Raw genomic sequence first — 22,019 nt, forward strand, 5'->3', positions numbered from 1 at the left:
ATTTGAAAATTAAAGTAATTCTTGAATAATAAATTCCTTGGTTTGGGGTTTCAAGATATTTATCTATTCTGAGTATTCATGTTTTGCTCGTTGTAAATGTTATTATTATTACCATTATTATTTAGAATTTGACCTCTGTGAATGATAGAATTTCTTATTGATTGCTTATTAATTTTCTCATTTCCGACCTGAGATTTGTTTAAGGAAACTGCTGCAATTGGATTTTTCCAAGTACAATATGTATAGAATGTGTTCAAACTTGGAAAACAACCTGTTGATATCCTTGAAGCTGAGTTGATAGAATAATTGAATTTATGATTTATGCTGATTTGATTTGAACAACATTTACAATTTGGTAGATATGTATTTGCTTCCTCTGACTCGTGCTGAACTGGGATATTTTCATCTAGTATTTTGATTAAATGTAATCTTGTTGTACATTTCCAAGAGTTATCTATATTTGTAGGTTGGTAATTTGAAAAAAAGTGATGGGACAAAGATTCTTGAGCAGAAATCCTTCTCGAAGGACTTTTTTCTAATAACCTTCTTAATAAATCAATTACATCTTCTATCCAATTTAGATCTCCAAAAGCATAATTTGCTGAGGCATGTTCTTTGATTTTTTTTTCAACAATAGAAAAATCAAATCTAAGTATCTTTTCATTTGCATTACAATGGATTTGATGATTGCATTCAATCAATCTCTGCCCTGTAATCAATTCATACAGAATGGTTCCAATAGACCACATGTCAACTTTCTCATCATAATCGTTGTTTAAATATACTTCAGGAGCTGTAGCAAAACATGTACAACAATGTCCTTTAAGTCTTCCTCCAATAGATATTCCAGAGTTACCCAAATCACATATTTTCATTTGAGAATTGCATGTATCTATATCACGTACAACATCAGTTAACATCAAATTGGCCGTCTTCAAATCCCTATGAACCACTCCTTTAGAATGCATTTGACTTATTCCAACCAATAAAGTATACATTAGGTTTCTCACAGAATTGATTGGAAGGCCATTTTTATATTTAAATCTCAATAGCTGACGTATTGTTCCTCCATGAAATAATTCCATAATTAAATATTCTCTGTTATCAGTTCTATTTTGGAACCAGCCTAATTTCCTTACAACATAATCACTTTTACATTTCTCCAAATAATCCGCTTCCCTAGAGAGAGAACCTGACATTTCCGATTTAACAGCAACAAATTCAAATGTTTCTCTATTCAGACCTAAAAATACTTCTCCATTACCTCCTTTCCCAAGTGAAGCTTCAGTAAAAACTAAGTAGCTTTTCCCTATGTCACCTTGAGCTTTTTTTTCGTGTTTATCTCTATACTGACTTGTTGATGTGGAAATCCCATCTGTAATCATTTTCTGTGAATTTTCTTTGGAATTAACCTTGTAAGCTTGGATTTCAGTGTTGAACATAATTTTTGACCCTACCAAATCAGAAACATCCTGGGTTTTTAACACAAACGCAATATTACACTCATTCGGTTGGGATGTCATCACCCTTAATTTTGTACCAGAAGAAACCACAATGATGTCTGGGAATATTGGAATTGGCAAATAAGATCCTGTAACACAATCCTTGTAAAAGTATTTGCATCCTTCTGTTTGGTTGTTATCTCCTTTCCTTGTTAATCTAAATTCACGATCCTCGTTCTTGATCCATAGATCAAAACTTGTGGTTATGCAAGCTGGTGGGTCAGGATATGAAATATCAACGTCTGTGATTCCATCTTCTGGACCTATTCTATATCTCACATTTGCTCTAAGAGTATGGATTTGTACAATTGGAGAGACCTGAAGTAGAAAATAAATGTTTTCTGAATTATTCAAAATTGAAACCATTAGCTTTCTTCTCCACTGGTTTTAATTACTAACACATCCCTTCTAATTCTCAAAACTCGACTTTTTAGTCTTTTTAGTTCCAAGTATTAAATTATTCTTTAATTATAAAGTTAATTAGTAAAATTGTTGATTAATTATTGAATCAAGTAAAATTCATATATATATTTCAATAAATATTTTTTTTTGTTTTTTTGGTAATTTGATTCTTCATGCAAATTATGAACCCAACATGAAAACTCTTTAATTAACGATTAAAATAAAAGATTGAAAATATTTTGCTTTTTCACTTGTGAGAAAATTGAGCAGTCCTTTGTGCTGTTCTTTTCTCTAATACTCTCAAAATCTCATTATTTTCTTTTTTAATTTTTAAAAATCTTTTTTATATTATACATATATTGCTTATAAACATATTTAAATTAAATCAAAATTTATTTCTGAAAATTTGCAACAAGACTGCACACAACACGTGTCATTTTGCATGTACAGAATTGCAATACCGGCGTGGCAGCATTTCCACATGAAAATAAACCGGTACTAAAATACTTGCATAAATTTATCCACATGAAATAATAAAACTATTAAAAAATGACAATAATAAATAAAATTTAAATTAATTTCTTTATTAGAATAATTAATAACAAAAAAAAAATCAATTGGTTTCAAATTGAAAATTAAATGTATAAAAATTATTTATTTATTTTATTTTTTTTAAAATGATTGTGGATTTCTATATTTATTAAATCATTTCAAAAATAAGTGCATGCAAAATAACTACATGCACATGCATTCAAAACAAAAAAGTTTTTTTTGCAATAAATATCTCAGTATCAAAAATTAGGATTTTCAGTTTGAAATTAGAACTGAAAGATTTTTTTTTCAAAATTTTAAGATATTATTAAGTCGACTAAATTTTAATTTAGGGGGAACAAATTTGACGTTTTCTTTCCAAATTTAATATTTTATTGAGGGGGAATGGTAGAAATGTACGTGTGGGGAGCCTGGTGGGGCAGTGCAAAAGCTGTAGATTTAATTAGGCGGAAACAAAAAAAAAAAAAAATAAAAGATCATTAAGAGAAAAAAGACCAAGTTCGAATAGGAAGCAAAAATTAATTAGCCAAACATCAAAAATTTAGGTTCTACTCAACTTTGTCAAGTTTTATGTGAAATAGTGAAATGCTGGCTAAATGGAACTGAGCAAAAGGTCGAACTGTTATGAGGCAGAATACACTGCCAACGAGTTAGCAATAGCGGCTCAAAGAAGAGATAAAAACACATTACATAATATTATTCAACAATTAATAGAAACTGGAAATACTGGAATATTGAATGAATCAAATGCACTTCACTGGTCAGTTTATTATAGGTGGGATGATGTTTCTATTCACTTGTTAAGTTTGGGTTGTGACCCATTTATGGGAGATATTAATGGAGATACTACCGTACATTACTGTATTAAATCTGGAAACTTCTCCATGCTAAAGTATTTATATGAAAAACATGGAAACAAAATTTTCTATGTTAAAAATAGGAATCAGTTTGGACTGATGCTTACCGCTGCATCAGAAGTGGCTGAAGGAAAAGTTCAGGATTTACTTAGAGTGATGGAATGGCTATATCTTCAAGGTTATTCTCTTGAAGAGCAGGATATTTTAGGCCAGACTCCTTTATTCTGGGCAACTAAAAGAGGAAATTATGGCATTATTCAATGGTTAATAAGCCATGGAGCAAATATTGGACATAGAGATCATAAGGGAAATACATTACTACATGCTGCTTGCTCAGGAGATATTGATGATGAAACTCTTAGCTTTTTATGCGACTTGGGTCTCATTCACCTATTAACTCATTCAAATTACGAAAACCCAGCTGTTGGTAATACTGCTTTTCAGATCTGTTGGACAAGAAAGAATTATTGGTTAGCATTAATGCTTAATTTTTGGTATTATCATAACAAGTTATTCGGAAGGATTTCTTTGCTTAGAAACCCATACGCCGTTTACTACTGGTTTATTTCTATTTTGAATTTGATGGTGGTTTTTATCATGGTCAGTACTCTTAAATTATACAGAGAATTTTTGGGTGGAATTGATCTGAGCTATTTCTACATTTGGTTCATTTTCTTTGGGGCAGCCCAGCTATTTTGGATATTATCAAACATTGGAAATGCTAATTATGTAAAACATCCAATTTATCAGAAAATAATCTCCAAACTTCCTCGCGATAAACTGCTTTTATTAGAGTCACATGGACTTTACTTGCCTTTGTTAACCCCACAGGCAAATAAATTGGGCAAGAACTCCAGTATTTATCAGTTAATGCTTAAAGAAAATGAACAGGTTCAGCTTAATAATCAACTTATTGACATGAACAGACTCGTATTTAATGGCGATCATCTTAATATTAACAAATATAGGGAGCAATATAATAACCAAATTAGTAGACAGATTGAACTTTCTAATGAAATTGTTGGTTTAATGCCTTTTGTTGCTAAGGAAAGACAATCCAATAATTCAAAAATTTATATTGATATTGTTGAAGGAAGGTCCATTAATTCTACTGCTCCAATTCTACCAAAAATATGTGTTACATGCAGAACAGAAAGGCCATTTAGAGGACATCATTGTTCAGATTGTGGGTATTGCATATTGAGGTTTGATCACCATTGCGTATGGATTGATTCTTGCGTTGGATATGGGAACCAAAGGGCATTCTTCTTCTTTCTAAAGTTCCTCACAATCTCTTTCTTTTTATATTACTACTTATTCCAACAGTATTGCTCTCTCAGATTTCAGTTCTCGGCATCTCTCAAAAAAATCTCGTCTACTGATTTAAATAATAACTGGTTCACAATTCAGACTGGAGACCTCTTCCTTGGAGTTGGTGACACTGAGGGAATCCATTTCCATGAGAAGGTCTATTATTTCATGACATCTGATCCCTGGTTTGCTCTTATAATGTTCAACAGTATCATGAATATCCCGTGGATGATTTTTGTATTGTACCTATTTGCCAGGCATATTAAATCAATCATGTCTAACGTAACATTTTATGAATATTATAAGAAACCTGAAGCAATCAAGAAGAGATTTGCTGGACGTAATACTGAAGGATTCTGCTACGATATGCAAGGGAGGACATTTCCCGTTTGTATTCGAAGCATTTTTGCCTATTTTACTAAGAATAACTCCTGGGATAATTTGGACTTCTTTACAAATATTAGACAACCTGAGAAAATTTTAGGCAATCCTTCAATATCTATTCCTATTGAAAGTAATGTTCCATATCAGAATTTATCTCAGATTCCTCCAAATAATGATATTGCAGTAATTAATGAGAACGGAAATCTTGCACCAAACATATTTCCTTCTCACATTTCTACAAACCATTCATACCATCATTCCCAATTTAATTTCCCTTCCAACTCATCTTCAGCTTATTATCAAGTTAACCCATATGCTGGGAGTCATCTATATAATTAAAGAAAAATCTAAAGTTACTAAAAATTCAGTTCCCTCTTCAATTTAAAGCAGGTAAAACTTTTATATTGCTTTCATCATCTAAATTTCAATCCTCAATCACTTAAATAATTCATTAACCAAATTTTTGCCTCCATATTTTTGTGCATGTTTTCTTTATTAAACTCCTGGCAAACTTTTGAAGTTCCAAAATTTTGGCGGGGAACCTAAGTCAATTTTTACAAGGGAAATAAATTAAGGCAGGGGAGAAAATATAAATATTATAAGAAGATTACTGGAAAATCAAGAATCACTGTTTAAAATTAAGATATGGAAGTGGAGAAGTAGAGGTTACAGGCTAAGATGACTAAAAGGAGACAAGTTAGCCCAAACAATGAGGCTTTATTAGTAGAAAGTGACAAGGATTTGGAAACTAAGTACTCAATTAGCAATTTTGACAGTATTCTACTGGCATGGGATTTTTTTCAAGACATAAAGGAGGAGACGTTTGGTACAGAGAGACCTGAGATTGTAAATTCTTTTGATATTTCTGGAGAAGTTTGCCAAGTTAGGGATAACCCAACCAGGTTTGTTACTTCTAAGGAATATTTAGATTACTTTTTTCCACTTTTTCTATTGGAATGTCAACAATCTATCCAAAGAGCCAAGCAAATAGAGATGAGTGACTTTGATACTTTTTTACTCAAAGATATCAGGACTAATAATTCAAATAAGATGGAAGAGTCAAATTTTTTGACTTTGGTCTTTGAAAGAAGAAGGAGTGAAGAGTTAATATATTTTTCTTCACAGGACTTGGTTCTGATAGTATTTGATCCTGAGTTTAAACCAGGAGAATTTGAGGATAATTTGAAGCACGTAATAGGTGTGGTTCAAGGTTCAAATTCGAATGGAAAGATAACTATCACAGTCCTAAATCCCAATTACTATGTGGATGATAAAACTATGAAGAGGAAGTTGGCATCTTTTACTAGTTCAGAGAGGTTGGCTTCTAGAATGAGGTATTTTAGTGATTCTTTGGGAAATAAGGAATCTGGGTCAGATAAAAGTACTACTTTGACACCAAGTTCTTCTCAAGTTTGGAATTTATCAAGAATTACTTCATTCTCAACTAATTATAGAGAACTTAGTGGTTTATTTTCACTTCCTGAGCTTTTACTGAAGGATGACCTCCTTTGCAGAGGCCGAAAATGTGAGCATAACATGAAGATTCCCATGTTATTACACGAAAAGTTAGATGAAAAATATAATCCCTCTCAAATGAGCGCATTAAGTGAATGCCTTAAATATAGTGGAATAAGTCTTATTCAAGGGCCTCCTGGAACAGGAAAAACTACTACAATTATTGGAATTATTAGTGCTCTTTTATCATCAACATTTGAAGTAAAGAATACCTCAGGAGACACAGATGATGGGGAAAATGTTGAAACTAAGAAAAGGAAGTCAGAGGAAGAAAATGTCTCAGAAATGTACAAACAAATTTTCAAAGCCAAACCTTGGTGTTACGATCCTGATTATGTGCCTTGGTATGATTCAGAAATGAAGAGCCTCAGGGTCTACAGACAAGACAAAGTTGAAATCAAGAAGGTGACTTTAGATACTAGTAGTAGGAAAATGGGACCTCGAAAATTGCTTGTTTGTGCTCCCTCTAATGCTGCCATTGATGCAATTGTCAGAAAATTGGTCAGAAACCCCACAACTGGAGAAGGTGGTATTTTGGACAATACCGGTAATTATTATTCTCCTACATTGGTTAGGGCGGGCCCTAACTTTCACCCAGATTTGCATGACTTAAGTTTAGAGTATAAGCTACAACAAAGACTACAAAGAAATGGTTTTGATCCAAAGAACTGCAAACAGGAGATACGACAACAAACTCAATGGAAGATTTTGCAGGAATCTCAGATTGTCTGTGCAACTCTTTCAGTATGTGGGAGTAAGGAACTGATTTCAATACTCAATCAAAATAGTAGAATGCAGGCGGCTGGGGGTGGGGACAAGGATGCATTATCATTTGATACTGTTATAATAGACGAAGCTTCTCAGGGTGTAGAACTATCTACTTTAATCCCACTGAAGCTTGGATGTAAAAGGTTGATATTGGTTGGAGATCCAAAACAGCTTCCAGCAACAGTCCTTTCACGACGTGCAATAGAACGAAAATATGACATTTCTCTTTTCCAGAGGCTTCAAATGAGTGGGCACCAGGTAATAATGTTGAGTGTTCAGTACAGAATGCATCCACAAATTTCTGCCTTTCCTTCAAAACATTTTTACGATGGAGAGTTGCATGATTACAAGGATATACTAAAGACAAGAGCTCCAGTTGTACCTTGGGATGAGATCCCAATATTTAAACCTTTCACTTTCTTTTCAGTGAACTCGGAGGAAGAACAGGGGAAATCCATTTCAAATCCGGTAGAGGCAGACTTTGTTTGCCAGATATTGGAACTACTGGGGTTAATTCTTTATGAGAATCAGAAGAAACAGACAGAGGATACAGAGTTGAGTGAACCTAAAAGGCAATGGTATGAAAGGATTGCAGTAATTTCTCCATATAATGAACAAGTTAAGATTATTAGGAAAAAGATTAAGGAGAAATTTGGGCTGAACCCTGAAACTATTTGCCCTATAGATGTTTCAACTGTAGATGGGTTTCAAGGTCAAGAAAAAGATTTCATAGTATTTTCAGTTGTAAGATCTCAGTATATAGAAGAAGATTCATTAGATAATGCTTATAATAGGAGGACAAACGCAGGTTTTATTGCAGATAGAAGACGTATAAATGTAGCTTTAACAAGAGCGAAACATAATTTATGGATTGTGGGGAACAGTAGATACCTTCTTGGAAACCCAGAATGGCGAAGTCTTTGGGACTATGCTTGCAAAAATAATTCCCAGTTTTCTGTAGATTTTAAGAGAGTTGGACCCATGGAAAACTATTTAAAGCTTTGGTTGTATGGATTTCTACAACGCAAAGAGTCATGCAGAAATGCTCTTCGCCAAGTTGCTCCAGAATTTATTCACAATCTTACTCTTGACTGCTCAATATTTGAAAAAAATAAAGATGCTTTAAGCTCAGTGTCAGAAACCAAGGCAAAGGTGGATTCCTCGTTCTTTGTTGATCTTAAAGAAGACAAATTGGGCTATGAATCAAAGAATAAAAGGGGTTCCAAAGTTTTTCAGACTGACTCAAAACCAATAGAGGTAGAAGAAAATGGGGTGATTCACAAGTTTAGAAATTTTGATCTTGATCTTTTCTGTGATATCAACGAATACGAGTCCAGTAAAAATAACGATTTAGATTCTGAGAATGCTGAGTAAGTTAGTCTGATGGTAGGCTCTGCGCTCTATAATTTAGACCATTCTCCTTTGCTTTAAATTTTGAAACTATCATGATTCTAATTTAGCCTTTATATTAAATTTTATTATAGTACCTAGAACTCTACTGTAATATTTATAATTCTCTATTATTATTCTTAATCTCGAATACCGTTATTTACATGCACTTATTGCATGTGGATAGTATTATTTATCAAATTGACCACATAGATTTTTTTTTCTATTTAGTGCCAATAAATGCATATAAGCACCGGTATAGGAAGGTTAGGGATAATATAGGATAATATTTAAAAAAGACAGTTTTAGTCTTTTTATGAAAAATTATTCTTCATCTGGTAGTCCGAAGTTATTGTTTATTTCCTTTTCGGAGACTCCTGGCATTTTTTTCTTAATCCATTGCCTAAGACTGCAAATGTTATCCTCCCATACAGATAATTGTTGGTTAGCAGTTTCTAAATTTTCATTTAAAATTTTTGGATTGTCTTTGATGGTTGTGTTAATGTTATCCAGTCTACTGGCAAGTTCTTTCTGTTTTAGAAGGATTTGATCCAATTCTTTAGTTTTTTTTTCTCTTAGTTGGTGTTCAGGGGAGTCGGTTTCTTTGGATTCTTTGATCATTTTTTCAAGAGACTTAATTTGGTCTTTTGAATCTTGAATAGAGTTTCTGTTGTGAAATATAATTATTAATAATATAAGAAATGCAATTATAATAAAAAGTAAGAAATAACCAATTGTAGACGATCAAACTTACTTAAGATACTCCAATCTATTTTCTTTGGTGAATTTTGCAGCACTGGGAAGGGCCCAGAAAATATTAAGAGATCCTATTTTGTCGCTAACAACCAAAGAGTCATCTACAAGGCTTTGTAGTACATCTTTTACTGTTTGCTCAATAATTCCACATTTTTTCCCGAGTTTCTCGATTTCTTTTAAATTAAAACATTCTTTCTATGGTAAGATAATGATAAGGGAGTTAAGTGAGTATAATCTAGTAATATTTCTTCAGTTTTAAAATTCTTGCTAAATGATCTTTTTTTAATAATTAGCAAAATAGTACTTACTTTTTCATAAAGAGAGTTCAATAATCTGGATGTTGTAAGAAAACAAAAAGTTGAGGTGACTTTCACGAATTCTTAAATAAAAATATACTTAAACATACCTTGAACGTTTCTCTTCCATAGAAACTCCTCTTTTCGACATTTTTTGAATATATTAATTTCAATAACTTTCTTGTTCTAGAGTTATTTTAACTTAAAATCCTTTCAAGTTTAATTTACGATCTGAATTTTATTCTATGAATATATTATATTTTTTTTTTCAACAGAGATTCGAAAAAAAGATGACGCAATTTATTTGCATGCATGCAATAAATACCGGTATGGCATTATAATGAATGGAATATTTAAAAGCAGAAATAGAGGAAGAAATAAGAGGGATTAAAATAGCGAATAAAATTAATATATAGTTTCAAGGCAGATTCTAAAGTTCTAATTGTTAGTTATTTCCATTAGCTTGCCTTTTTTCAAACTCTTGTAACTCATGATGTAGTTGTTTAATAAATTCATCATCCACATCCTCATCATCCCATCCTAAAATAAAAATAGTGATTAGTTACCGAAATTTAATTTTAGATTGGCAATTAGTATAAAGTAATCTTACCTGTTGCATCCCAGTTTTCATCCCATTCTCCAACATCAGGGTCAATCTGAGTTTCAATATTATCTATAACAGAGTTAGTCTAAATATATATGAACTAAATAGAGATATGTAGGGGTGATATAAAACTATCTTCATATTTTATTTTGCCCTCCATATCTTTGTATCGATTATTTCAAGATTTAACTTACCTAAGTCATCGAACTCCTCAAGTTCATCATCTATTTCATCAATAAACGAGTTGATATTATCATTTCTTGTTTCCTCATTAGATGCCATCTTGAAAACTTGCAATATTCCAGTCTTCCGATCCAATATATATATATATATATATATATATATATATTCTTGCAAAATTATCTTCAATAGCTTACTAGCTGGTAATGTTTATAACAATAATATCTTCTATTAATATTTATGTTAATATTATAATAATAATAATATTATTATTATTTTTGTGGCAAAAATGTATTTTGGAGGGGTAAGGCAGCTTAAAATTTTTATCCTCAATAGAAATAAAATTCAAGCATAATTATAATATGTATAGGTGTGGCGTAATGTTAAAGACTAATTCTAGCAGTTAAAAAACACAGACAGGAGGAGGAAAGTCAAATTTCGGAACAATTCACAGATAAGCATTCTTACACATCACTAAATTTAGGTAGAGGAAGTAAAACAAATCGCAATTCCGCATGTTTTCTTTGGCTTTTTAAATGATTATAATTTTACAATGTATTTACCCCCACAAGCCAAAGCAGACCCAAACACCCGCCAAATGGCAAGGCGGGCCTATTACAGTGAGACAAAATATATTTTTTGACAATTGAAAAGTAAAGAAAAGGAAGTAAAAAGGCTAATAAAATTAAAATTTAATACAAATAAATAGCTGTGTTAGACTACGTGTCTCTTAAGTAATAAATAAATTAATAATTAATTTTAGTCTAAAATTAAATATTAACTAGCATTTTTCCCAAATAATTAGTTTTACGGAAAAACTGCAAAAAAAACAAGAATTCCAAGTCGGATTTTTAAATATATATACATATATATACATATATATATATAAATATCGTTTATAACAATTGGAATATAACACTCAAAGTGAAACTTTGAAAATTAAGAAGCTTAGATTATTATAGTTAGTGGTTTGAAAGGATGACATTATACGAAACAGCAGCTCCAAGAGTAATTAAGACAGCCAAGGATGTTCCAGCAGGAATATTGATTGAGAAATTTGCTCAACAATTAAAGAAGGGTGGGAAGATGGTTATGCCAGAATGGATTGACCATGTTAAGACAGCTTCATCGAAGGAGTTACCACCACAAAACCCAGATTGGCTCTACATTCGTACTGCCTCAATCTTAAGACACTTATATGTCAGACCAAATGCTGGTGTTGGTGCTCTTTCCAAGTTTTATGGTAGGAAGCAGCGCAATGGAACAGCTAGAAACCACTCAGCTGTTGCTTCCCGTGGAATTATTCGCTACTGCTTGATTCAACTTCAATCTCTTGGTTTAGTAGAGTTCAATCCAAATACAGGTACCCGTAGACTTTCTCCACAGGGTCAACGCGAGCTTGACTCCATTGCTAGACAATGCAAAGCATAAGTAAGCGTGTCTTTTCCTCCTTATATTTTTGAGAGGAATTGTCTTCAATTTACTTTAAATCTTATTAAGATAAACTTTTTGAGGTGAAATACCGTTTTTTTATCTTTTTAGTTTTATCGTATTCTATTAATCATTAATTTTTATTAAATCAGATTCTTACGATATCTTATTATCTACTACAATGTTGTGCCGAGTGGAGGAGACGCATTCTAGAGGATGTGGGCAGAAGTGAGGTGAGGGTGAGTATATATGAGCTTAAAATAGTTTTTGTAACTCGTGGGTTTGAGGCTAAACCTGAATCAACCATACCTAAAGCTGTATGGCTTTCTATATAACTACCTATATTGGTTATTTGACCATCTTACTACTCAGTAATTCAGCTACACTACTTTCAATCCGAACTAATTTCATAAAGTCAATTATAATAAAGTTCTAGACCCATTCCATCTTTAATTTCGTAGTCTTCCAGAGTGATGTGATCTTTGTATACATTATACCATTTTTGAATTCTTATTTTGTCCCATCTTGTGCCTATTAGAACACCGAAAAGAAATAAATATAAGATGAATAGTTATTAGGTATTAGATTGATACTAATTTTTGGAAGACTTCACATAGCCAATGCCATATGAAAACAAGAAATAGTATAATCTTGCATTAACTAGCCAAACTTACCTGTATATTCAGCAACGAGTTTTTTCAAATCTCCAATTGTATCATCTGGGTTACACTTGACCCGAATCTTTCTACCCAGTCGATCATTCAAAACCACTTCAATCATTGAAGAAAACCAAGCCAAAGAGAAAGAAAAGTATTTCTTATTAGTAAAATTAATATTTTTCTTCCAAATTGCCAATTTCCACGTTTTCCTATCTTTAATTATTTAGTAATTTTTATGTTAACATAGTGACGTGTCTCCTGCAAATGCTCCATACCGGGATTCATGCAAAAATCTTTGCACATGCGAAAAAAAAATTGTACATGTGGACAAAAACAAAAATATAATGATTGGGAGTCACCAATACTAATCTAATACAAACTAATAATTAAAAAAAATTTTCTCAAAATTACAATTCTAGTTTGGCAGAAGGAGCAGTTCCTGAGTGATGAGTGCAGGCAACTAACTCGACACGCTTTGAAGTTCTACCAGAGTATGAACCAACCTGCTCAATCTTGGTGAGCGTGAGCTTACTCTCTTCATCAACTAATCTTCCGAAGACTACGTGCTTTCCATCGAGATGAGGGGTGGGGATAAAGGTAATGAAGAATTGGGATCCATTAGTATTTGGACCTCTATTGGCCATCGAGATTACATGAGCTTCGTGATTGAACAAAAAGTTCTCATCTTCGAAAAAAGTACCATATATACTCTTTCCACCTGTTCCGTTTCCATTCGTAAAGTCCCCACCTTGGGCCATAAAACCTGGAATAACTCTATGAAAAATACTTCCAATGTAGCTCATTTCCTTTCCTTCACTGTCCTTCATTCCACCAACACAAAGAGAGTAGAAGTTATTGGCAGTTTTTGGAGCTTCCTCACCAAAGAGACCTATTCTCATTTTATTCTTTTCGTCGCCAATAGAAATTGTGAGTTCGACAACTACTGAAGGAGTTACTGTGCTTGGACTAATTGTTTTCTTTCCAAAAACCGAGGCAAAAAGTCCAAGTAATAATGAAATAAAGGTTAAGAAAAATCTCATCTTAAAAATACTATTAATAAAATCGGGTAAAAGTTATATTTATATTTATTTAAATTGCAAGTTTGATCAGAATCAAAGAAATTGGACTTGAATTTGGAACTTTTTAATTGAATTTAAAATAGATAAATTCCAGTGATAACAAGTGAATTCAAATTTAACTATGGTTCAGACTTTAGCTAAATTTTCGAGTAATTAATTTAATGAGAAAGTTTAAGAAGAAGGGCACCCCACAAAATTGAACAGTAAAAACAGAATCATTTGTTTAAATTATTTCATACAGAATATATATTAAGTTGGCGCAAGTCTAAACCTTAAGTTGAATTTTCAGAACATTCTATAGATATTTAATTTTTTATGTTATATACAATATACAATATACCATACAGAAAGCTAATAAAGTCATTACCTGCCATTGAGAGGGGAACTAATAATTACCAAAATAAATAAAGTCTCCCCACCTAAAGATCTAAAATAAATAAGAAAAAAAGTATCAAGAACAAGTTTATTATTAATTTATACACCTACTTCCCCTCTTATTCTATACATTCTCTCTCCCCCACTAAAATATATTAACGAGCTTAAACTTAATATATTTTAGTATCCTATACGTGTCGCATTTTGGCGCGCTGTCTCGTAATGCTGGAAAAATGGAGACAATATAAGAGGTAATGGAGGAAAGTAAAGAAATACAGAGTAAGGTCTTTTTTTCCTTTTGTGTATTGAAGCGCAACGACAAGTTTTTTTTAACATTAAAAAATATACAAAGCGAGGGTTTTTTAAAAAATAAAAACCTATTAGATATTACAAGTTCAAGGCAATTTGTAATATTTTATCTATTCAAGACTGATTAATTAAGATGACAAACGCTGAACAGAATTCTGCTTCAGAGGAGGCCGTCCAGGTGGCTTCAACTGGTGAAATTGAAAGTAATTATGATGAAATTGTGGAATGTTTTGAAGCTTTAAATTTAGAGGGTGATTTATTGAGAGGTATTTTTGCTTATGGTTTTGAGAAGCCATCAGCAATTCAACAGAGAGGAATTAAACCAATTTTGGATGGTTATGACACAATAGGACAGGCTCAATCAGGTACTGGTAAGACAGCAACTTTCGTCATTGCAGCCCTACAGAAGATTGACTATTCTTTGAATGCCTGCCAAGTGCTTTTACTTGCTCCAACTCGTGAGTTAGCTCAACAGATTCAAAAAGTAGCTTTGGCATTAGGAGATTATTGTGAACTTAGATGCCATGCTTGCGTTGGTGGTACTTCTGTTAGAGATGACATGAATAAATTAAAGAGTGGTGTTCATATGGTTGTTGGTACTCCAGGCAGAGTTTTTGATATGCTTGATAAGGGTTACTTAAGAGTTGATAATCTCAAGTTATTCATATTAGATGAGGCGGATGAGATGTTAAGCAGGGGTTTCAAGGTTCAGATTCACGATATCTTTAAAAAGCTTCCTCAGGATGTACAGGTAGCTTTATTCTCAGCCACCATGCCAAACGAAATTTTACATCTCACAACCCAGTTTATGAGAGACCCAAAACGTATTCTAGTAAAACAGGAGGAACTAACTTTGGAAGGTATTCGTCAGTTCTACGTTGGTGTTGAAAAAGACGAATGGAAAATGGATACTTTAATTGACTTATATGAGACTCTTACAATTGTACAGGCAATTATTTACTGCAACACAAGAAGACGAGTTGACCAACTTACAAAACAAATGAGAGAGAGGGACTTTACATGTTCATCTATGCACGGAGATATGGACCAGAAGGACCGTGAGGTAATTATGAGACAATTCAGATCAGGCTCTTCTCGTGTTTTAATTACTACAGATTTACTGGCAAGAGGTATTGATGTTCAGCAAGTTTCTCTTGTAATTAACTATGATTTACCTGTCTCACCAGAAACTTATATTCACAGAATTGGTAGATCCGGCCGTTTCGGTAAAAAAGGTGTTTCAATCAACTTTGTTACTGATGACGACATTGTCTGTTTGAGAGATATTGAGAGACATTATAATACTCAGATCGAGGAGATGCCAATGGGCATTACTGATATTCTACAATAATCCATTATTTACTTAAGTAGTAGTCAACTTTACTTGCTTGATTTCTTAATTTCATCTTTGATTTTCCTCTCTGCCTCCTTACTTTAGTCTGCCTGCATAACTTTGCGGTCCTGTACACGTAATTTACTCATGCATGTGGATGCATGCAATTAGTAAATGACGGATGGTTGAATGGAAGAACAAAGAAGTAGAATTCGTAGTAATTAACAAGAGCAAACTAATTAATGCAAATCTCTATATTTATTTATCTAGAAAAGTATTATCCACATAATGAGTATAATAGTTACATACATAGATACAAATCATACAATATTTGAGTGTCGGTAGCCAAATTTGTAAGTAGTAAGTAAATTAGAATTAATATAAGTGGATAAATGGTAGAAAGTACAATTTAACTATATAAATATAATGTCGGAATCCGCTCTTGGTTGCGCTTCTCTTCTCAAGAGGATTCTGGAGTTTGTCTAACAGTTGATTTCTCAGCCTTGATTTTCTTTTAGTAGGATTACTTTTTAAGTAACCTTTTTCTTTTTAATTAGGTCTTTAACAATCCGGTAAGTATTTTCTGCAGATGGTCTGAATTCAGGGTCTTGATAAGTCATTGATCTAAGTAGTGGAATCCAGACATCATGATTTTTCATGATACATACCGGGACGACTCCCTTACTTCTAAAGCTATCTAAAACATGAATTCTCTCCATAGCTGTGGTGAATCTTGGGCAAAGGAGTTCCAAAAGGATAAGAGCAGCTGAGTATATATCTGCCTTCTCATTACATAGGGCTCCTCCTTCTGGGGCAGTATATCCAGGAGTACCAATCACTTGTCCACGTACACTCATTTGTGAATCTAATCTGGATAGAGGATTATTCATCTTAGCCTCCATTCTATTTTGCTGTCTTCTTTCTTCCATAAATCTGTTCAAATCGTTGTTAACAGACACTTGGTTATTCTCGAGTTTGTGGGGAGAAGGAGAGGAGGAAGCTGATTTGGAGACAAATTGGGAGTCTCCAACTACATTACTATTATCATTGTTATTCTTAGCATCCCCATCAAACATTAATCTAGCTAGCCCAAAGTCACCAATTTTGATCTGAAGGGAGTCTGGGTTCACAAAAATGTTCTCTGGTTTCAAGTCTCGATGAACTATACCCTTCTCATGTATGTCTCTAATCCCCTTAATAATCTGTTTAAACATGTTCAGTTCCACATCAGTTCCACCAAACTCGGTACTTCTACTAGTATCTCCCAACCAAGAACGTAAAGTTACTCCAACGCAAAGCTCCATCTGTATCATCATTATGACCTCATATATTGGATCATTCTCCTTTCGATTTGCTGGAGAAAGGTATACAAGAGATCTATGATGGTGGTTATGATGATTATTACTGGAGCTCTTATTATTATCTGTAATTGAGGAGATTGAGTTGGTTTGTTGAAAGTTTCCAGAAGATGATAATACCAACAGCTCATGATTACTCTGGTTATTGACAGAGATAGTCCTAGTTCGGTACAATAATCCATTATCATTTTGTTGGTTATGTGTATCATCAATACATATATTTGATATTTCCCCAATGTTCTGTTCTTGAGAAGGTTCATGAAGTTCTGGTTTATCAAGAATTTGGCATTTACCGTAATCTAAGTCGTCATCCTCTCCCTGGTATTCATTCTCAAAAGCTATAAAGTTCAGATTCTGAGAATCATTCTCAAATCCATCCTGAACAGAAGAATTTGAAGCTAAACTTAAAGCTCCAAATGTCTCACTATTTACAGCACTTGCTCTATCAACAGTTTGTAAACCATCTCGGTACTTATCTCCAAGTAATTGAGAGTTACTTTTTAATGTATATTCTTCCAAATATCTACCATCATCTTCTTCGTCTAAATCAAAAGGAGCCCTACTAAAGCAGGAGTCTGAGTTACTAAGCTGGGAGTATTTGTCATTCTGGGATTCTAACTCACCATATTGACTTCCTTTTCGGTTTTTTTGTTGAAACTTTAATGAGAAACGTCCTATACTGTCATTAGAAGAGGTTTCCATTAGTAGATCATCATTACTTTGCGACATCTCATCAAAAATAAGACGGACCCTAGCTTTTTCTGTACTTTGATCCACGGTCTTAGAATCTCTAAGCTCCTTTTTTGAGCTCTTATTCCGTCCTCTACGGCTACTGGGATATGACTTACCATTCTTCTGCTTCTTTGTTGTTTTCTTAGTCTCAAAAACCTTAGGTTGAACAGAGGAATGAGATGCAGATTTAGAGCAGCCAAGACTGTCAATCCCATCTACATAGTTTTGCAAAGCTTCTGGTTCCTCACACCACCAAGTATAATATCTCACTACATGCTTACTCAGAGTAGTACGGTTTGCAGTAATTTCTCTGAAATATCTGATTCTAGTAATGTCGTCGTTTGCTCCAATCCCTAACCTGAGAAATTTGATGGCATAGTATGTTCCTCTTTCCAGCTTATGCTCTACCTGGTAAACCTGACCGAACCCGCCACTTCCGATAAGCTTGACAATCTCAAAGTTCTTAGAAAATCGACCATTATCGATACATCTGGCGAGCTCACAGCGAGGAGGAATGTTGTAGAGTGAAGAAGACTTGGGAGCACTCGCAGTAGACTTTGGAGTGAATGTATTCTGTCCATCTTGGAGATTTGTTGGAGTGTTTGAATTAGTTACATTTAAATGCACTTGCCCGCGTTGTGGGGAGGCAACAAGATGGGCGGTTGTACTGGAGCTGGACAAGTCAATTGTAGGCTTGGAGTCATCTTCAAAGCTTGTTCTCGCTCCTAAGCTGTCAAAATGATGATTGTAATTTAGATTATTTGACGTAACATTATTGTTGTAGTTAAGTGCCTTAAAGAATGCGTTTTTTGAGATTCCAATAAAACTTGTACGCATGTCAACCATGGAATAGCTTTTAGAGAGGCGCATGCATTTGTCACCAGAGTTTCGGGAGGGAGAAAAATCAGTTTCTGTTTCTTCGGGATTAAAAGTGGTAACGTATGAGGATCCAAGAAATGAGTTTCGTAGGTTTCCGTTTTGTTGTTGGTTGTTGGAATCTGAACTTGAACTTGAAGTGGGTTTTCTTTTTGAAAAAAGAACGAAGAGTAGGATCAAGTTGACTATGAATAGGATAATTCCGGTTATCAAGGTAAGATGGTTTCTGTAGTATAAGACTGATAAGAAAGATAATATGGGGCCAGGCTCTGGTTCTGAATCAGACTCTGTCCTAGTCAATTCTGGGTTTGCCCCAGAAGTCCCAGCTCTGGTTTGTTGACGCCATTCCTCCAAAGTTTTATCACTCTCAGAAGTCTCAGCCTGGTTACCAGGGAGAAGAAGCATAGGCTTGGAAACTATTCTGCTGGTATTTATAACAATAGGAGTTAGGCCTTTGAGCTTTTTGCTAATAAGATGACTAATCTCAGAGCTTCGTGACCCAGATTTAGTATAAGCAAACTCATCAAGAAGAATATTGTTGTTGGTTCCAATTAGAGGCCCAACAGCGGAGTTGGAGGAGTCATGAAGATGGTTAACGTGGACCTGCTCAATATAGTAGAAGTTAGAAGGAAAATAAGGAAGAGATAGACCTTCTTTAAGAACAAAAACTTTGGAAATGATTGTGTTGAATCCCAATGGCATATTATTTATGTATAAAGAGTTTCGTGAAGAACCAAAGAAAATGGGAATTTCTTGAACTTTAGAACCAGATTCCAATAGATGAAGATTTTGGAGACTTTTAGAATATTGATTGTTATTAATTCCATTAACATCTGAGTATCTGATATCCCATTCTAACTTGTTAGTATGGACATTCAATGCAAGAATTTTCCATGTTGTGACTCCAATAGCAATACTAACTTGGACATTTGGGTTCAGAGATGCATCTTGTTCATAAGCTTCGCAATGTTGGGACGAGGCAGAGTTTGAAAGTATTCTTCCAGTAAATAGATCAACAGTTAAGACGTCAGATGTTCTGGACCCGGTCAAATATAAGCCGGGAAATAGTGATGAGTGGAACGGACACCTTTCAACAAGATCCCCGATACTAAAACCTTCTATTGGTATTACTCCCGGTAAGACAGATTTCCCAGAAAAAATATTCTCGTAGGTGTTATCTTGAGTACTGTAGAAACTATGAGCATTTTCAGAAGAAGTACCAAAGAATATTTTTCCTTGAAAAGAACAGTATAATCGGGCATGTCCAACATCAGATTCTTCGTTCCGCTTATCATGAAAGACCCTACTAGGGTAAAATGTTCCTTCCTCAAGGATTCTACTCTTCCACAAGATCTTTCCATTCTCTCCAACTGACCATAAAGTTCCATCAACTGTCATTACAAAATAGATCTCTGGTAGAGTGATCCTATTAGATTCTCCACTTCTGACAAACAGGTCCAGATCGCCAGCCTTGACAAAAACGGAGAGAATTAACTGAAGTAGTAGTACCAGCAATCCCCATCTGGGTAACATTCTCCTTGTCCCTGCATCTCTATATGAGACTTGCTTTTGTCTCTTTCTACCTTTCATAAAAAAAAACGGTCCCGAGAAGAATTTGTCCACTCAGTTCAGAGACTACATTAACTCTCTCATTCAACTGAACTTTATTTGAGCCTCTTTACCCATATACTAATAATTTTAAAGGCCCTTCGTACCTTTAGTTATTTAGTTTCTCGTTATATTCCTACCTATTTTCAAAAGTTTCAAACGTAATTACCTCAAAAAAAGTCCAGGTACTTATCTTCAATAATTTATTGATTATTTGAACTTATTTTCGAAATTTGTACTTTTGATTCTTTATTTTCTTTTTCCAAAGTAACTTAGTTATTTAATTAAATTTTTTCCTCCATAGTTTGCCCGCCTAAATGATCAGTTTTTAAAAAAATTCAATATTACTCCACAACTCTAAAAACTGAATAATTGGAGTTTGTTCTGGTGTTGATGATTTAATTTTTGTCTTAGGCACGGGTTACAAGTTAAATATGTTTGTTTCAGCCTTTTTTTTTGCAGATTATTGGTTTTATTTTTAATTTTCTTGTAGTTTTTGCGCTAAAAAAAATCCCATGTAGTATAATTGTTTTTATTTCATGCAATAAAGTAAAGTATTTTAAGCTGGGGAGTTTTTGGTGTTAGCTGCTTACTTTGTTTGTAAGTATTTGCATGTTTTTCATTTTGCATGACTTGCATGCCGTTACTAGCATTTGCATGCAGACCGTTATTCAGACCTTTCTTACAAAATTTGATGGTAAATATATTTTTTAGACTTTCTTGTGGGGAAAAATACTGTTTCATGGTTGATAGTGTAATCACTAAGACTTTTTTATTCGTTAATATTATTCTACTTAAATTAACAGGCCAGTTTTTGCATTATTTAGGCGAAAAATGGGATTTATAGTGAAACTAGCTTCTAAAAAAAAATACTTAGTAAGAATTCCCGAGATATGTTCAAAATTTTTAGGTAAAAACTTCCATTTTTTTTCCCGTTGGATTTAACGACAAATAATTTTTTTTCCAGAACATGCTGAATATAAGTTACTCAGGAAAAACCACGACAAATTCAAACTATGTTAACTAAAGAATAGCCAGCGTAATGTTATAAAAAAATACGTAAAGTAAGTATTAATATGATATCACTCACTACATTTTTAATATATTTGAGATCTTTTTAAAGAATTTACACTTTGCTTTTTGTTAAGAATAACTTATAACTTTTTTCCTCACCTTCACGTGGGCTGTCTTAGCTCAGCACGGTAGAGCGCCAGCCTTTTAAGCTGGTGGTCATGGGTTCGATCCCCATAGACAGCGTTTTTGGTATTTAAGTAAAAAAAATTTCCCGCCTCGTCTCCATATAAATATCTCCATTATGTACAGACATAATGGGAGTAGAGGTGTAAACAGGATTTTCGGTCTAAATTGAACAGAAACGGAGAGGCGCTGGTTTTAGAACGAGTTTTTCTCTAGACATATTCCTTTTTTTTCATTACGGTTCTGACACCAGATGTTAAAAGAAAAAGGCAGTACAGAAAAATCCAGAATATTTTGAGTAGCTAGTATGAGTTTTAGACTAGAACCACAATAAAGTCTCCTCAAGAATCGTAACGATTTTATCAAAAAGGAAAAAGAGAATTTCTAATTATAAGAGGTAAATGCTGAAATTAGTATGATTATTTTGTATTTTCTAATTTATCCCCCCCTTCAATAAAGCAGTTTGCATTGTAATTACACACTGAAATTAATATAGAAATGTGTGGATGCAAATTATTGGCTAGATTTTCACTTATACATAAAATT

At 33.5% G+C, this 22,019-nt stretch overlaps 10 protein-coding genes across 10 annotated transcripts; 4 read left to right on the plus strand and 6 right to left on the minus strand.

Moving 5' to 3' along the window:
- Window positions 1-59: 59 nt before the first annotated feature.
- Window positions 60-1,868, minus strand: cubi_00078 (protein kinase; the record flags this gene model as incomplete). The annotated part of the gene is made up of 1 exon (XM_029017092.1): window positions 60-1,868. The coding sequence occupies one exon, from the start codon at window positions 1,866-1,868 to the stop codon at window positions 60-62; it is 1,809 nt and encodes a 602-aa protein (XP_028875671.1).
- A 1,184-nt stretch (window positions 1,869-3,052) lies between these two features.
- Window positions 3,053-5,347, plus strand: cubi_00079 (DHHC family palmitoyl transferase; the record flags this gene model as incomplete). Its single annotated transcript, XM_029017093.1, has 1 exon — window positions 3,053-5,347. One exon carries the CDS (start codon window positions 3,053-3,055, stop codon window positions 5,345-5,347), a length of 2,295 nt encoding a protein of 764 aa, XP_028875672.1.
- A 339-nt stretch (window positions 5,348-5,686) lies between these two features.
- On the plus strand, window positions 5,687-8,665 carry cubi_00080 (RNA helicase; the record flags this gene model as incomplete). The annotated part of the gene is made up of 1 exon (XM_029017094.1): window positions 5,687-8,665. One exon carries the CDS (start codon window positions 5,687-5,689, stop codon window positions 8,663-8,665), a length of 2,979 nt encoding a protein of 992 aa, XP_028875673.1.
- A 339-nt stretch (window positions 8,666-9,004) lies between these two features.
- Window positions 9,005-9,883, minus strand: cubi_00081 (MND1 family protein; the record flags this gene model as incomplete). The annotated part of the gene is made up of 4 exons (XM_029017095.1): window positions 9,005-9,347; window positions 9,435-9,631; window positions 9,745-9,769; window positions 9,843-9,883. 4 exons carry the CDS (start codon window positions 9,881-9,883, stop codon window positions 9,005-9,007), a joined length of 606 nt encoding a protein of 201 aa, XP_028875674.1.
- A 294-nt stretch (window positions 9,884-10,177) lies between these two features.
- On the minus strand, window positions 10,178-10,618 carry cubi_00082 (uncharacterized protein; the record flags this gene model as incomplete). The annotated part of the gene is made up of 3 exons (XM_029017096.1): window positions 10,178-10,272; window positions 10,343-10,405; window positions 10,531-10,618. The coding sequence occupies 3 exons, from the start codon at window positions 10,616-10,618 to the stop codon at window positions 10,178-10,180; spliced, it is 246 nt and encodes an 81-aa protein (XP_028875675.1).
- An 876-nt stretch (window positions 10,619-11,494) lies between these two features.
- Window positions 11,495-11,947, plus strand: cubi_00083 (uncharacterized protein; the record flags this gene model as incomplete). Its single annotated transcript, XM_029017097.1, has 1 exon — window positions 11,495-11,947. One exon carries the CDS (start codon window positions 11,495-11,497, stop codon window positions 11,945-11,947), a length of 453 nt encoding a protein of 150 aa, XP_028875676.1.
- A 415-nt stretch (window positions 11,948-12,362) lies between these two features.
- On the minus strand, window positions 12,363-12,727 carry cubi_00084 (ubiquitin-like protein; the record flags this gene model as incomplete). The annotated part of the gene is made up of 2 exons (XM_029017098.1): window positions 12,363-12,478; window positions 12,622-12,727. 2 exons carry the CDS (start codon window positions 12,725-12,727, stop codon window positions 12,363-12,365), a joined length of 222 nt encoding a protein of 73 aa, XP_028875677.1.
- A 286-nt stretch (window positions 12,728-13,013) lies between these two features.
- Window positions 13,014-13,646, minus strand: cubi_00085 (cyclophilin like peptidyl-prolyl cis-trans signal peptide; the record flags this gene model as incomplete). Its single annotated transcript, XM_029017099.1, has 1 exon — window positions 13,014-13,646. The coding sequence occupies one exon, from the start codon at window positions 13,644-13,646 to the stop codon at window positions 13,014-13,016; it is 633 nt and encodes a 210-aa protein (XP_028875678.1).
- An 856-nt stretch (window positions 13,647-14,502) lies between these two features.
- On the plus strand, window positions 14,503-15,720 carry cubi_00086 (initiation factor 4a; the record flags this gene model as incomplete). Its single annotated transcript, XM_029017100.1, has 1 exon — window positions 14,503-15,720. One exon carries the CDS (start codon window positions 14,503-14,505, stop codon window positions 15,718-15,720), a length of 1,218 nt encoding a protein of 405 aa, XP_028875679.1.
- Window positions 15,721-16,232: 512 nt separating this feature from the next.
- cubi_00087 (protein kinase) lies at window positions 16,233-20,258 on the minus strand (the record flags this gene model as incomplete). Its single annotated transcript, XM_029017101.1, has 1 exon — window positions 16,233-20,258. The coding sequence occupies one exon, from the start codon at window positions 20,256-20,258 to the stop codon at window positions 16,233-16,235; it is 4,026 nt and encodes a 1,341-aa protein (XP_028875680.1).
- Window positions 20,259-22,019: the final 1,761 nt, after the last annotated feature.

Source organism: Cryptosporidium ubiquitum (genome assembly GCF_001865345.1).
Source record: "Cryptosporidium ubiquitum isolate 39726 chromosome Unknown contig_11, whole genome shotgun sequence".
Classification (NCBI taxonomy): Eukaryota; Apicomplexa; class Conoidasida; order Eucoccidiorida; family Cryptosporidiidae; genus Cryptosporidium; species Cryptosporidium ubiquitum.